General features: G+C 34.2%; 4 protein-coding genes across 5 annotated transcripts; 2 read left to right on the top strand and 2 right to left on the bottom strand.

The window, feature by feature from the left end:
* The first annotated feature begins 460 nt into the window (after nt 1-460).
* Nucleotides 461-3,889, top strand: LOC116425989 (sorting nexin-7). Of its 2 annotated transcripts, XR_012998057.1 has the most exons (8): nt 461-1,124; nt 1,271-1,426; nt 1,501-1,617; nt 1,725-1,889; nt 1,957-2,152; nt 2,232-2,506; nt 2,572-3,001; nt 3,645-3,889. XR_012998057.1 is itself a non-coding variant. In XM_031974377.2 (7 exons), exons 1-7 carry the CDS (start codon nt 966-968, stop codon nt 2,929-2,931), a joined length of 1,428 nt encoding a protein of 475 aa, XP_031830237.1. In that variant the 5' UTR covers nt 461-965; the 3' UTR covers nt 2,932-3,889. The 2 variants fall into 2 exon arrangements, 1 of the variants encoding a protein (XP_031830237.1); XM_031974377.2 differs by having other exon boundaries at nt 2,572-3,889.
* LOC116425885 (uncharacterized) lies at nt 3,734-8,160 on the bottom strand. The gene is made up of 10 exons (XM_031974155.2): nt 7,999-8,160; nt 7,379-7,497; nt 7,034-7,279; nt 6,618-6,739; nt 5,164-6,549; nt 4,885-5,091; nt 4,699-4,808; nt 4,389-4,603; nt 4,060-4,316; nt 3,734-3,995 (listed from the first exon to the last, which is right to left on the bottom strand). Exons 1-10 carry the CDS (start codon nt 8,158-8,160, stop codon nt 3,910-3,912), a joined length of 2,910 nt encoding a protein of 969 aa, XP_031830015.1. The 3' UTR covers nt 3,734-3,909.
* Nucleotides 8,161-8,627: 467 nt separating this feature from the next.
* On the top strand, nt 8,628-10,833 carry Vps33B (vacuolar protein sorting 33B). The gene is made up of 6 exons (XM_031974158.2): nt 8,628-8,785; nt 8,858-9,081; nt 9,153-9,659; nt 9,749-9,979; nt 10,045-10,370; nt 10,439-10,833. Exons 1-6 carry the CDS (start codon nt 8,628-8,630, stop codon nt 10,700-10,702), a joined length of 1,710 nt encoding a protein of 569 aa, XP_031830018.1. The 3' UTR covers nt 10,703-10,833.
* A 10-nt stretch (nt 10,834-10,843) lies between these two features.
* On the bottom strand, nt 10,844-16,534 carry eIF3c (eukaryotic translation initiation factor 3 subunit C). Its single transcript, XM_031974156.2, has 10 exons — nt 16,424-16,534; nt 15,991-16,097; nt 15,782-15,914; nt 15,409-15,693; nt 14,726-14,823; nt 14,463-14,590; nt 13,605-14,379; nt 13,313-13,528; nt 11,788-12,604; nt 10,844-11,086 (listed from the first exon to the last, which is right to left on the bottom strand). The coding sequence occupies exons 2-10, from the start codon at nt 16,081-16,083 to the stop codon at nt 10,953-10,955; spliced, it is 2,679 nt and encodes an 892-aa protein (XP_031830016.1). The 5' UTR covers nt 16,084-16,097; nt 16,424-16,534; the 3' UTR covers nt 10,844-10,952.
* Nucleotides 16,535-16,680: the final 146 nt, after the last annotated feature.

Genomic DNA, 16,680 nt, shown 5'->3' with positions numbered 1-16,680 from the left:
CTCGATAAATGTAATTGCTTTTTGATTGCATATCCTCTTTCTACTAAATGAAACATACAGAATGTAATAATACATTTTCTGTAAGCGACTGCAATGGTCGTATAATGCATTCAGGTTAATGAGTCATGTAAGTAACACCGCGCTTTTGAACGGCGCGCTGTTCGAAATTATCGAATAATTTACATGAAGTTTATAAATTATCTAATATAGATGAATGTATAAGTGCAATTGGTAATTGATAATGTATTACATGGAAAGCCAGCGAACCCCAATATATATTCGTAAATTAATGACTAAATACATACTCAAAATAAATACAAACGTTTTCATACGCGAAAATTGATGAAAACTATAAAAATTGAAAATTATATTTTTAGAAAATATAAAACTTACTCGTCACCGGATTTTGTGATCGGTAATGAATAATTGGCAGTGAGGAATCTTCCGCCATCAGTATAGAATATTTCTTGGAGAAAACAGAACCGTATTCGTCATTTTCCGCCCAGTCCATCATTTGAGCAAATTGTTCGAATTTTTGATCGCGGGAAAAAGTGTCGAGTGTATCCCAGAGATACGGTTTCCACGGGTGCAAAATATTTTGCTTTTACTTTGGAAAGTTGTACGTTTATTTTTTCACTACGCTTCGCAACAATTGAAAATCAAATTATTGGTCTTCAGTTATGAAAGAACAAGAAAATGCGATGTTTCGTAAAAATATGTGACGAAAAAAGGCGGGTAAATTATATTCGCATGATATATACTTTATTATATTACGTTTATTATATGCTTATTTAATTGCATCCGTACTAACGAATAAATACATTTTTATCGGCATAACGTAACCGAAGTTTTCCTAATTGTTTTCTTGAAACATGATCGATGCGCGTATATCGTATTCGTGCTTTCCGTAATGCTGCGCATTGTGACGCAGTATCGTTGAAGTTCTCTAACTTGACAGTTTAAAGATGATGTCGGAAAACGATGTAGAAAATTCAAGTGAAAGAGTTACAGACGACTCCGCAATTTTGGAAGTAAGCACAATGGCAGTTGGGGGTGTTATCAAACAAGAAAGTCGCGATGCAGATTTTCTTTCGAATTGCAGTACCTCTATAGAAGGCTCTGTGGTAAGAATATAACCTGAATTATTTTTGAAAAATGACCTTAATTGTAAAGAGTTGAAAACAACGTGAATATCACATTTCATTTCAGTTTGTTTATTGAAGGGTGATAATAACATTCTTTAATCAATTAAAGAAAATGAAACTTTCAGGTAGCGTCTCCTTCTCTTGATAGCTTCTCCACTTTACCAGAACAGGAAATATCAGATTTTCAAACAGATTCTCGAGATCTACAGGTAAAAGTGGATAATCCGCAAAAACACCTTGAAACGCTCGAAACTTATATTACCTTCCGTATAACAACAAAAGTAAGTTTATGTTTTAGTTTGTCTTTGGAGACTATATTATAAGATCATTTGGTAATATTCCTATTTTGCATTAGTCGACAAGACCAGAATTTGAAGAGGGAGGATTTGAATATGTTGTTCGAAGACGATATAATGATTTCATTTGGCTGCGACAGAAGTTAGTGGATTCGTATCCAACACATATCATACCAGTGAGTGGATATATATTTAGGAAGCACATTAATTAAATATGTACTTCTTTACCTTCTAGGGTAATATAATATTTTAAAAAGATTGCATCTTAACTTTATTATTATAGCCGATGCCTGGGAAACATACATTACTTGCTCAGTTAGATCGTTACTCCAAAGAATTTATTATAGCTCGTATGAAACTGTTACACATATTTCTTAACAGAGTTGTTAATCATCCTATTCTTAGTTGCGACAAAAATTTGTATATCTTCTTAACTACTAAACCTGCAGTAAGTACATTACTTACTATTTGTTTATTTAATATTTTTTTAGATACTATAGTTTTTCACATTTTAGGAATTCCTTGTTCATCGTAAAAATCGTGCAAATGTTCTTGTCAAAATGACTGATTCCTTACAAAATATAGCAAGCACATATACTATGAAGCAACGTCACTTTGAGTTTGAGCAAGTTCGAGACTATTGTACAGCTCTTAGCGAGAAATTAACTACTATAGATAAAATAAATCACCGAATATACAAAGAGAGGCAAGGTATTACAAGCAATGTCTGGTTTTTGCATATTTTTAACATGTATCATTAATACGCCAAACTGTTACTGTGTTTGATTAGACTACTTGCTTGAACTACATCAGCTACATCCAATATTCACATTATGGGCAACTTCTGAACCAGAACTTGCCTCTATTCTATTAGCAATGGCCAAAGCTATAGAATGTAACGCAGTGGCTCAACAAAAGCTTCTGGAAAATGTTCCACATGAAGAAAGAGAATATATTTCATATATAGACGCAGTTAAAAGTGCTCTATCTCGGCGAGATTCAATGCAAATTGAATATGAAATGACTATCGATGACTTGACAAAGAAAAGATCAGAAAAAGATCAGGTGGGTGTGTGAAATGCTTAATGTAACAAATTAAAGTAGGTTATAATATTAATTTTTTTTAACAGTTAATGGGACCCTCGAGTGGTACGGTTTCAACTCAAAATTGGGGTGGATCCTTGTGGAAAGCAGAATCTCGCGATGAAAAATTAGAAAGACTTGGACAGACGATCCCACGATTAGCAAAACAAGTAGAAGTGTTGCAGGATCGTGTAGAGTGTGCTAATGAAAACTTGCGCAGCGATTTACAAAGATGGAACGTGGAGAAACAGATGGATTTAAAAAATATGCTGGTCTCTATGGCAGATCGACAAATTCGTCATTATCAGCAATGTATGAATGCATGGGAAGAAATTCTTACTGGTTTAAAGTTAGATGGAATAGGATCTGATGTTACTGTAGGACCACCTATTAAAATACCCGTTTAAAGCTATAACAAACTCTATTTTGCCATTTGGACAGATTTATACATCTTAAACATCTCGTGCATTTATAAAGGTAAAGACATAAAACACAAAACACATTTGCTATTACTGATGAAACGTTTATTGCAATTAAGAAACTGACCTCACCAGCTTCAATGTCACTGCTTTAGCAATTAAATAACTTTATCTCGTAAGTTTTAAATGTTCTTTGTCGAAAAGTTCGATCAGTACTTACATAAAATACAAGTGCATTCATTAGATGTACATGTTGCACATTTGTATAATGTGTTCATAGTTTCGAATATAAAAATGTTTATGGTAAAATGGCTTTATAATACAATAATGTCATGAAATGACATGAAAAATTAAATTAACACATTTAAATCCTATAAATATAAGTAGGGCAAATTTCGGCATAGAATCAACTACGATCTTAAGATATAGTTTCCTTTAGATCACCAATTAAGTTTGGGACCAAGTACTAAATGATTTTTCACTAGTTCTTCTTTCTCTTACTTTAAACCACATACAATACATTTATTGACAATCAGTTTTTTAGTCACCTGTATCCGATAGATACCAAAGTTATCTATGTATTATAGATAGTCAATGTATAATGCTAGAATACAATTTACAAATTCGAGCAAACGCTTACAATGTTCGTTGTATCGTTGATCAGTACTCTTAATCTACAATTATTAAGTTTTTTTTTTTAGACAATCTCTACGGGCAGCACTTAACAATCAACTTATTCAGTAGTCTTGTGAAAAAAGTACTGAATCTATACAACGTGTCATATCTGCTGTTATCCACGCTTGGAACTAACAATTTTTTTAGATAGTTATTATATATACTATATGTACGGTACGGTTTCAATACATTCATTACATTGTACACGTTACCTTATTAATGATGAAACTCTTAGATTTGTATCAATAAATAAATTATTGTTTGCAACATATTCTGGATCTGACAATTACTTTATTCGATCGAAGGATAATTTGGCATCGGCGTTATGTAGAATTCCACCAAATTATCCAAATCGTAAAGTCTAGTTATAGATTCACCTATAAAACGTTTATTTTTATATATTTTCATTCTTCTATTCGATAATGTTTTTGGAATACGTACCGGCTAGAGTCATTTCATTATGCAAGAACCGTACTGTATGCGCGTATGGTTGTTGTATTTTTTCACGTAACTTTGGTGCTAAACGTCGAGTTGGATTCCACAATGGACTTCGAAAATTTGGGACATTCATGCAGTTTGGTTTCCAAGATTCTGGTTTTACTTCTTCCATCGGCAATATGTCCGTTATTCTGTATTGACTCGTATCGATGTTCCACGTAAATTTGCATCCCACTTCGTATTGTTTCCTTTCTTGGGAACTATATACAATTTATACTTTTAAATAAAGACTCTACGTACAACGACGATTTCTAATACGGCTTGATACTGACCACTGTGTCTGATTGTTAATTTCACTAGCTTGAATTTTCATAATTAACAAACAGATGATATCACCGCTTAACGCGCATATATCTATGATTTCAATGTCGTAATCACTACAGTGCCAATATCTCTTTTTAAACCTCGTACAAATCCAGTCAGCGATGTGATGAGAGAACGTTTCTATATCGAAACTTAACTGATTTATCGACACGCAAGGTACTATCTGAAAATAGAGTAATACCTTCGTTTAAATTTATCAGGACATTTTTCTTAAAATACATCGTTAACCAGAAGAAAAATCAACTGAAAATGTAATACCAATTTTTCAGCTTTGCTGTTGCTGATCATTTGCATTTGCACATATCCAGACCCATGGACATGCATAGGAAGCACGCATTGATAACTCACATACCCTCCCGTTTCTTCGTCTGAAATGTATGTACATTTACATATGTACTATTCACTTCTAATTAACATTACCGTACCCAGTTTCAATAAACATACCTTCAACGTCTGTAATCACTGATATCATTTCATCATCCATTTCTATGTAACTTCTTTTAAAGTGCGCAGTGCACTTTATGGTAGGATACTGTAAATTTATTTTTGGGACAAGCGGAGAAGAACACAAAGAATGTTTACCCAAACGGTCTCTGCTTATAGCTCCATTAGGCAGCTGATTTTGGTTCAGTGGACGTAAGACATTCTTCTCTGTTCAAAAGATAGGAACACCAGGTCAATTAAAAGACAAAGGTATTCTCTCAGAATGGATTGTTGATTTACCTGAATCCACAGTTACGTCATTCGACGCTCCAATATCTTGGTTAACGCTAAAATCGTCAGTTTCACTTTGATCAGAATCTACCCAGTGCTTTTTGCCATTCGGCAGTACAGGTGACATAGTCGGAGACGAAGGTATCTGATGTATCGAACAGCCACGGTGTCTGAACTGATCCCGTATGTGTTTGAAAGGAACTATATTCTCGGCGTCTTCTGTTTCATCGCAGAACTCGTATTTTTTATCGGCGAGTCTACGTTTTCTGAACGAGCTGAGCTTCTCACAAGTCTCTTGCGCTTCGTCCGTAAACTCGTAAGCTTTCTCCGCCTCGAGGATAAGTTTGTGCGTTGCCCTTGTTCTTGACTGTGACGAATTCACGATGGGCGGGGGAGAATGTAAATTAGACCGTTTACGAGGACTCGGATGGCGGAAGGACCTTGATACAGGCGGAGACATCAAACGCGAAGAACACGAAGAGGAAGGATTCACGGAGACTGAGTGAAGCGGAGAATTAACGGAAGTCACGTTGCTCTCCTCTGAAGCACCTGGCTGCGGGGAATTTGAGCGTTGACCGCGACTGCTTTTATGACTAGATTCCGAATTGCGGGTCTTTAGAATATCTGATGGCGGTGTGAGAATAGGCGACGACCAACTGCTAGCCGTCTTGAGATCAGAGGGAAGCCTTTGTGGAGTTGATCGAGGGGAACACGAGGGATGCTTCACTAGAGTAATCAAATCACTACCAATATTAAGTTCCTGAGACATGTCTTCGCAGAAGTCCTGCAAGATCTTATCCCTAACCGATATCGCTTGTTGCTCGATCCGAGAGACTTGCGGTCTTATATTTAGGCATTTACATTCGGTGGGATCCGCACACTCGCACGACTTAACACTTACGGTATCGATAGACTTACTTATATCACAGACACAGTCGCTTTGATTACTGTTCGAGGTATTCGATGGATCGTGAGCTAACTTATCATTTACTTTAATTGGTTCTTCTAGAAAGTCATGTTCTATACTTGACTCGCATCTTGGAGATCGGTCAATCACTCGCTCAGGTGTACCTATTTTTTCGTCTAAACTTTCATAACGTTCCACCTTTGTATAATCCAATTCTTCCACGTCACTCATGTCTAATGGCACCGTGTCAGGAATCACAGTGTCCTGTTTATCACAAGTCTTCTGATTTTTTGATTTCGGAATGTCCAAATCCACCCTGAGTACATGCAAAAAGTTTCCTGTGTTAACTACTACGTGATTCCAATAATTCAAACAGACAGTAGCTCGGAACCTGGGATAGGGGGAAATTACTTCATAAGTAGTATGGACAGTAAGTCCGTGTTGCAAACAGTTACATCGGACACAACCATCCCAGTTTGCAGCCAATTCTATAAAAATGTATATTATATGCTTTTGACTATCGTGGAGGCACGCTTTACGATCAGTATACTATTACCTTCGCCCTCCTCTTCATAGGATGCAGCAACTTTTAAACAATCCTTACAATTCTCGAGAGATGGAACTGTAGTTATCGTTAAGTATGCTCTATCCGTTGGCTGTAAGTGCAGCCAATTTGTACTAGAAATCGATCGTTTAATTAATTGATAAATAATGTTTGAAATGAAATTTAATAATTAAAGTATTGGGTAAATGTACAAATTTTGACATTTTTTATATGCGGCTAACAAAACCATTTTTGTTTTCAAGACAAATAACATCTGTTTTCAAATTATTATGTGTATAAAGGACAATTCTTTCTTCGCTTTTACTTGATTTCAGTTTAGTCAGCGAACAGTTAAGCTACTAAACTAAATCTAAAAGCTAAAAACGTCAAAACTTTTGTATCTACCTAATAATTACAGCGATGCTTACCAAAGGCCATGTATTACTAACTTATTCCGTTCCATTGGCCATTGAGATATGACAATGCTAAGCTCTCTATATATAGTGTAATTACCAAAAAGTGTAACCTCTGCAACTTTACGAGCAACATGGTTCGGTGTAAAAGCCCACCAATGTAACAAGTATTTGTACAAAGAGGTATTCCCACTCACATCCATTGTGTACGTATATGTAAGTAAAAACTGACCACATTGCGTCAATCCCATTACAATGTGCCTTAAAAAATAAGATCAATGAAAAAAATATTTGACAAATTCTCTCATAAACTTCTCAGTAATTTTTCATAATAAAAATACATAAACATTATACACGTACCCTGCTTCTAACGCAGATTTTGGGATTACGTGTAAAAGTGGCAAGTGTCTCCATGAAGGTACAGTAGCAAAAAGTCTTTCCTCTGATGCATAATTGTGCGCCGCTAGACAACCTCTGATCTACAATATTATTTTTTCATAACGTCACAACAACATTCTACTAAGTTACATTATAAATAATGGGACTATTCGAAATCATGCAATATTATTTCAACTGGCTGCAGTGTATAAAAACTAAGAATATAATAATATTAATGGAATTATTTAAAATTTGTCCAAGCTAACAGTAATTTTTTTTATTTGTCTGTTTCTCCTAGATATCATGCAATTACCGTTTCATTCAAATCATAACATAAATTGGAAGGGATAAATAATTAAATGGCCAAGAACAAAAGCATATTTTTTCTTGCAACCATTGGTACTTTAGCATTGTAAATGAACCAGTAACGGATACGCGAGCTAATCGAGAAACAATGAAACAGTTTTTTCTCGACGATATTACGACAGTACATTTGTTTTTTTCTTTGTTCAAATCGAAGACGCGTTTTGACAGATATATGTCTTGTATATGTCTGTCAGTTTCATTAACACTTCCGCACATTGAAGGTTAAGCAACCCTACCTCTCTTAAAAATAGCTTCTGTAAGAAATGTCTTTTACTGCGACGATGTGAAAGACCCGGTTTCTGACCCACTATAACGTATTCCGATCTTTCGGAGGTAATATCAGAGAACCATTCATTGCAACAGTCTGAGGTAGTGTCGGAAGACGATGCGTCCGCCATTTTTAAATAACCCTACTGAAAGATACGCGTGAGGAGCGTCCAGAAGATCGGAGAATACAATTCACCACGATTCACTAAGGTTTGCCACATGGGCGCACCAGTCGAATTGTTTTCACGCCTCCCTTGCGAAGTACGAAAATACTATCTTAATCCTACGATTTTCCAATCCGTTGGAAGAATTATCAAAGAATATCCACTGTTTAGATGAACGAACCGATAGACTTAACGAGACATAAGAATTGCACGCACGGTATTTAGCTTTGTGTCGAATTCATGTTGGTCAATAAAAAATACAAGATTCTTATAACCCTGAGGGGTTAAAGAACTTCGATATCATTCGTTTATAATAACCGGTGCCGAACAATTGTGTTTAAAGTTGAAATAAAACATAATAATTCGAAATGACGTTTCAGCCTATTTCGCAGTAATATTTGCTTCGAATTAAATGAATTTGTAAGAGTAAAAGCATGGATATCACGATCGACGATAGATTAAATGTATTACAACAAATAAGCCAGCAAAAGCTCATTGGAATATTGGATGCGATTCCTGGGGTTAAAGACCTGGTGATAGAACAGAAACTTATGAAAACATTAGACAGTTTCATTGGAGTTTCCGTACTCAAGTAATTGTTTCTTGACAATAGTTAAAGTATGTTATTTTGAAATGAACATTGCATAATTTGTCTCTTATTCAGGCACTATGGAGTCGATAAAATATATGAAATGGAGCAAGGTTTAAAGCTCTCAAATTCTCAACGTATCTTCTTAGTTTCGAGTGACTTGATATCTTGTAAAAGGGTATTAGATCATGTACAATCAGAAATTTCACCAAATATCAAACCACACATACAACCATACCATCATATTCTAGTTGCTCCATTTGTTCCAATGGTTCTAAATTCAATTATCGAAGAAGAGGGTAATTGTTTATATACTATCGTTGAATACACGAAGAATGATTTTATAATAATGAGAATATCGTTTATTTAGGCTTATCTGGATTAGTGACAGTACAAGCGTTATCTTGGGAATTCATAAGATTAGATGGCAAGGTCTTATCTTTAGAAAGTTCTATGTTTACTGATCTTTATTATCATAAAGATACTGCATTACTACCAACACTAGCACGGAGCTTATGGTCACTGCAACTTATACTTGGCTCGCCCCTGCTTACACTTTCACTTGGCAAACACAGCCAGCAGATGCTTAAAATTATAAACACCATGACAACGATGTTTGATTCATCGATTATAGAGAATAACATTGGAGCATTAATTTTGATGGATAGAAACTATGATCTAGCTACGCCACTCTTGACACCAGTAACGTATGCTGGTTTATTACATGAAGTTGTGGAAATAAATGTTGGTATAGGTACCTTAGACAAATCTCAAACCAAATTGGATCCAGATAAAGATCAGATTTATGGAGAAGTAAGAGATACACCATGTAGTGATGTATTCCCTATTTTACATGGAAAAGCTAAATCCCTAAAATGTACACATATCTTTTTTATATATCTATATATATCTTGCACTAATTACATTTTAACAGAAGTTAATAATATCTTTGATATTATATGTTAGCTGAACAAGATGCCATACAAACAATGAAGTTGTCTGAAATGGAGCAATATGTAGCGACAAGATTACAGAAAACCAGGGACATGAAACGTCAATTAGCTTTCCATATTTCTGCCTGCCAACTTATTGCAGATACATTGGGGTCCGACTTTCAGACTTTGCAAAGGATAGAGAAATCTATAATTGAATGCAAAGATAGGAAAGAATGTTTAAATTACATCGAAAGACATATTGGTATACATTTTCTCATTATTTTAAAATTATAATATTACAAGTTAAGAAAACAATTAACTTTTCAGATGATCATCCACTGAGAACTTTACGTTTACTATGTTTACTATCCATCGCAAGTGATGGTATCACTCAAAATGAGCTACACTCCATTCAGAAACTTCACCTTCATGCACATGGTTATAAACATATACCATTATTTTATAAATTGCAAACCATTGGTTTACTAAAATGTAGAGAAGAAAATATTTTGCATAAATTACCGAATTGGACCAGTGAATGGAACAACAATGCTCAGAGGCTGAAACTTTTGCCAAGCTACTCGAAACAAACAGAACAAAAAGGCCGTACATGTTCTAGCTACGTGTTCAATAATGCGTATATTCCCATAATAGTTAGTATCATGATTATTATTATGTAATTAATATTTTGTTAAAACTAACAAGTTCAACCTCTTCATAGGCTCAAGTATTGAATGCTGTTGTAAATCAAGAAAAAGATCTTAAGAATTTCACTGAATTAGCAAATTTGCCGAATTGTCTTATAAATGGGAAACACGGTGCATTGCAGTCAAAAACGGTGGTAATATGTGTTATAGGTGGTATCACTTACGCTGAAATAGCTGCTTGCAGACTTATAGAAAAGTTGACTAAAATCCAACTTGTTCTTACATCCGACAGTATTACGACAGGTAATAAAATACTTGAAAAAACGCAAGAAATATAAGAACCTTAGAATTATATAAGTTAGAAAGATGTAATTGATATTTTTTATTGTTTTACTGTAAATTGATTGTTTTATATTTAGAAAATAAAAATTGTAAATATAGAAACACGGATATTTCAGTGGTATACTAAAACAATATACTGTTACTTTATATACTGTTATTTTCAACATTATTTACATGAGTGCATACACGGTATAATTATATTCCATTGTCAAACACCCAAGTAAATAACATTCGATATTTTCTGATTTAATAATTTCGATTCTCTTCTCGAGCACGATCTCTATCACGGTCACGTCTTTGCCGACCCCAATCTTGTCCCTGCCTGTTATAATTTTGTCTGTCACGGAAGTTTCCTTGATTTCCTCTCGAGAAGAAGTTTCCTGTAACATAAAATAAACTATTTCTAGATATCGGTAAACAATTTATGGGTGGACACCACCTAGAGACGTTCTGAGTGTATCACTGTAACCTTCTGCTTTATATTTATATTTTTTCTAAGCCAAAATGTTATAAAATTTTCGTAGAACATCCATTGTCAATTGACTCGATTGCAAACAACTGAAATATTCGAAGTCAAACATTTTTGCGGGTTTGTAAACAGAAATATGTTATCTAAAATGTAGCTTACAGATTTTTCACTATCTCAATTATTTAATGTTTTGTAAACATTTAAAGCTAATTTTTGGGGTAAAAATAGATTTTACACTTCAAATGTTTACCATTTCCATAATAATTAAAATTCTGGAAAATCCGTATGCTACATTTTAAATAACATATTTCTGTTTACAAATTCACCAAAATTTTTGTCTTCAGATGATTCAGTTGTATGCAATCGAGTCCACTAACAGTGGATGTTTTACGAAAAGGAATTTCGAAGCTAGCGGATAATTTCGCCATTTTGTAACATTTCGGGTTAGAAAAAATGTAAATATAAAGCAGAAGGTCACAGTTATACATCCACAAGAGATCAAAAGTTTTCACTTAATAGTTATTAACAAAAAAATTCCTAAAGTTTACCTATGTTAACGTCTATAGGTGGTGTCATCCATTAGATACGATATAACGTATTCCTTATAATTACCTTGTTTCATTTCGAAGATACGCTCGTTAGAGTCGACGAAATTGTTTACTTTGTCGGTGAGTTGTAACGCCAACGACTGAAGGCGACTTGGTTCACTACGATGCATAACGACAGTCTCCGTAGGGTCATCCAGTGACGCCATGAGCTCTTCGTTAATAATCATTTTACTTATAATGGAATGAACAACAGGTCGCTTCAGTTGGAACATCTCTGCTAATTTGGGCATAGAGATAGAATCGTAGACGTGCGAGTAAGTGAACAAATACGTTCTCAAAGCTTCTTCTTTGATTAATCTCGTGAGCATGTCTCGGACTTTGTCCGCTTGGTAAAAAAGATCCCAAACTTTAGCGTTCATCTTCTCGTTGATTATAAAATTATTACACGCTAGCCAATTTCCGTTACGCATTGCCTTTGCTGCAGCCACGACGTGTTCTCTCATCGATTCTGGAGGACCAACTAACGACTGGCGTTCACTTGATCTTAATTGCTGATAAAAAGTTTTGGAGATCATTCTTCTTCTCGCATCAAATTCGTGAGCAGCCATGTACGGGATCTCAATGAGCATCGCGGAAACCAAATAAACGCATTCCAGAAGTTCCAAGTTGATGTGCATGTGGAAAGGCATTTGCCTTTGTTTCTCAATTTTCTCTTGCTCTTTACTACGCTCGTGTTGTCTCTGAGGAAGAAGACCTTGAGCCAAAAGTTCCTTTACCTTTCCTGTTACCATTAAATCTACCAAACAATTGTGCGCGTCCTTGATATTTGCATGACGGAACGCGCACAATCCTAAATGAGCTATGGTTCTATTGTACAAAATCTGCAAACGAGCAAAAATTTAGTAATGTTTAAAAAATACCTATCCCCTGATTTACACGGAAGATCGGTTCCTCAGAATACCGTATAAATAAAAAAACAAACCAAAATGCGCACAATTTAGTCGGTTACGTATTCAATTAAACTCATTTATTTTAACGTAAGGTAATAAAGGTAATAAAGGTAAAATACCATGAAAAATATATCAGCTTATTCATGAAATGACAAATATATAAAGCTATAAGTGCATAATTCATTATATAGAAGCGAGAAATATAAAATCCATGCAAATGAAACGAAAATTTGAATCAAGAAGCCAAGCCTATACAATTTTAAGTAAATTATAAAAATGTTACGAAAACTGTAATTGTTTATCGCTAACTAATGAATACGACGTTTCAGAAAATTCCGATTAGAATAAGCACAACACATCTTACTGCTGCTAAAGATTTACTAAGCTTTACTGCGCTAATTCACATGAATGGGTTTCGTGCGTACACAAAAAGGTGTTGGAATTCCCTTTTTTAAATTTAACGCCAGTATGACCAATCGAATGGAATAAAAAATTTACTATAGAAATATAAGTGCAGAAAAACTGTTTGTTTTTAACATTTTTCTTTAAATCTGTTCTTTTGAAAATCGTGCAAAAGTGAAATCGTGTAAATCAGGAGATAGTATAAAAAGAATATGTTATATTGTAAACAACACATACTTGCGTAGCTGGATCAGAATGTTGAATGGTTTCCTGTAAATGGGACATTAAAACTAGATCGCGCGCTTGGAACCAATTATCATGAAGCGCATGGTGATAAATATGAGAAAGGATTGCTCGAGTTCTTAACCTGTCTGTTCCATCGTGGGCGTAAACATATTTACAAAGTTTTTCCATTACTTGGACAGACGTAATGACATCTGGACCCAGCTCACCCTAAAATGATACGTTAGCAGTAGCACATGGCTTGTAGGTATTTCTACATACGTATCTTTAGTAATAGCAAACATACCTCTTTCTGTTTAAGAACATTGGGATCGAATTTGTAATACAAATGCTCAATTTTCCGTAGATAAACACGACAAAGCTCAGACACGGTTCTTTGCCTTTCCAAGTACTCTTGAACCTTGTCGATTATCATAGACACTTGTTTTTCATCTTTTAATCGTTCCACGTATTCATTACTATGCGGATCGCATTCTTTCAAAAGTTTCGTAAATTCTTCGTCTAAACGTTCCACTAACGTTAACACGCATCCGTGAATTTTATACGGAGCGGTTTCGAATTCCTCCGCATCTTCCGACACGCTTTCAGCGATTACCATTTCTTTAGTGTTTAATAGCATGTCAAGCATCTCTGTTATGCGTTCTAAGATCTTGGACCAATACTCGGGCTTCATCGCATCCGACACTTTAGGGTTGTAATCAAAAATAGACGACACAATGGAAAATTTAATCTTTACTGCCACTGCTGGTCCAAGATTATGAGCGTCAGCTATCGATTGCAATTCGTGTAGCAATTCTATCTGTTCTCGTCTGTCTGTGCGCTTTTTGCCACGAGCTGCTATAATTTCGGATAACTTCTTCAAAACAGCAGCTACGTTGATTTCGGCGTCCTTAGCAAACATTTTTGGTTTTTCGGATGGAATAGCGACACCGCCTTTCACAGTTTCCCATTCGCCTTCTCCATCATCTTCATCCTTCCTCTTTTTCCTTTCTTTATCTTTACGTTCCTTGCGCTGTTCTTTCCGCTTTGCTTTATCTTCTTCTTCTTCTTTATCTGCTGCCCTGTTAAAATAGGAGTTTGTATCGATAAAATTGTGTGTATCACCTACCTACTATTAATTATGCATAATTCTATTTGAAAATACTTTTTAATAAAACGGTCACGAATGTTTTGATATTGGCCCTCATCTTCGCTACTTGTACTTTCACTATCCGAGGAACTGCCCCAGTCAGAGTCGCTTTCGCTACCTTCTTCGCCATCAGCTACACTTTTCTGAGAAATTATACATATTTTATTATATAAACTTGTTGAATTAAATTAAATTATATATATATATATATATATATATATATATATATATATATATATAAAGTATAAGTATACTTGTGAACATATAAGTATCATTACCTTGAATTTAGATATGTCTGGTTCACTTGCTTCAGAACCAGCTTTTTTGAAAGCAACTGTATTGTCTTCTTCTTCTTCAGATTCTACAACTTCTTCAGCTAAAATGAAACATATAAATTAATTTTTATTACTATTAATTGAATTAATTTTTTGTTGGTATATATTGTATACTAATGAGCGTTGGGAGTGGAAGAGTACCCTTGTCCCTTTTCGCTTCTGAACCGAAGGTCGGTATGGCTAACGTGGGATTTTCACGGTATATATATACACAAAGTGACATTTTTCTTTTAAGATTGCCCTCAAAAATACATGTTTTTTTTAAACTGTTCTTTTAATGTTACAAAAAATTAGATGAAAATGCACCACTTCTAAGAAGTATTTTGGTCAGCTTTTTGAAAAAAAATAAAGTATGATTGCCACAGCCATTAATTGCAACAATAAGATATATGTATATATGGGGACTCATTTAAATCAATGAAAAACAGAAAATACATTAGACAAGAGCTAAATAGTTCCAAGAAGCAACTTTTTATTTGAAATGGAATCATATATTTTTTAATTCATTAATTTATGCAATGCATCAGTCTATTATTTCGTCATTCCTTATCCCTTAAAATCATTTAACTTTTGCTTGATATATCTGGGACATGTATATATGTAATTTATAAATTCTATATACTTACGTTTTTCTTCTTCTTCATCGTCATCTTGATCTGGATTCTCTCTAAACTTAGATATGTCATCTTCAAAGTCTTTATTGTATTTGCGAAGCTTTTGACGCAATGAAGTTAAAGACTTTGAATTATTTTTTGACATATTTTTACGACCTTCACGATCTTCCCATACTTCGTTAATAAAATCTTCCATTTCTACCAAACACCTGACATAAAAGCGTGGTGTTTGACCAGCTTCCTCTTTAGCAATTACAGGTAATGCCTTCTGATAGGCACGCATCAAATCCTCGAAACCTATAATTATATGCCACATAATTTTTAATAATCAAAAAATATTTATATTTATTGAAATTAAATAACACTAATTACTGTAACCACTTACTGGAAAGCATACTGCTCATATCTTTGATCTTCTTATAGTTTCTTATAAGCTTAATCAAATTAGCAATTTCTTCATATCGCTTTTCCTTTGTTGAGCGAACAACTCTTTTTGTTTCTTCCTCTTCATCACTGAACTGTATAAAAAAAGAATTGAAGAAATAAATAATTCAAACATCAATTAAACCCATTATAAAAATAACTCGTACGTACCGTAAAAGCTGCAGTTGGTCCCCTTGGTACCTGTTCCTCTTCGGATGCACTCTCAGACTCAGAGTCTGAGCCAGTTGCAAAGAAACGACTCATATTGTAAAAATATACTGCAACAAAAAATGAAATAATTTAAAAAATATTCATTCCTTATAGTGGTAAAGAAAGTCCTTTTAATATCATTTATTTTTAATATAACGTATGAATGCATACTTAAGTAATATTTGTTTGATAGTGGTAACAATTTACAACAATATAACAATATTGAGAAGCTTTCATATGTGTAAGCATGAAAACGATATATATGCGGCAATTCGCGATGCCCTTAAACACATGGCATGGAACTTTTATCAATAACGACTAAAACTTCATGTGATTGAATAATAAACAAAAGTTATCTTAAAAATATGAGTGCTGCTTATTTTAAAAAACTTACAGAATACAAAATTATTGTTTCGTTTCCCCTTCAAAGGGCAGAACTACCGCAGGTTAGAATGACAACGACATTAAAGGCGAATACGCCATTGAATTTAGCGCATGACTAAAATGCGTTCCAAAAATGAAAAGTATAGTACATATTTAAAACTTACCTTGTTGATACTTCTGTCCGATTAACTAATTATTACACTTTAATTTTGTTAATATTAAAATTTCTTGCTTTTCAAGTAGAATATATTTAACTTCCTTTTTTCT

This window comes from Nomia melanderi, chromosome 2 (assembly GCF_051020985.1).
Source record: "Nomia melanderi isolate GNS246 chromosome 2, iyNomMela1, whole genome shotgun sequence".
NCBI classification, from domain to species: Eukaryota; Metazoa; Arthropoda; class Insecta; order Hymenoptera; family Halictidae; genus Nomia; species Nomia melanderi.
Note: the sequence above shows the minus strand (reverse complement) of the source record. Positions and strands in the feature narration are given on the sequence as shown.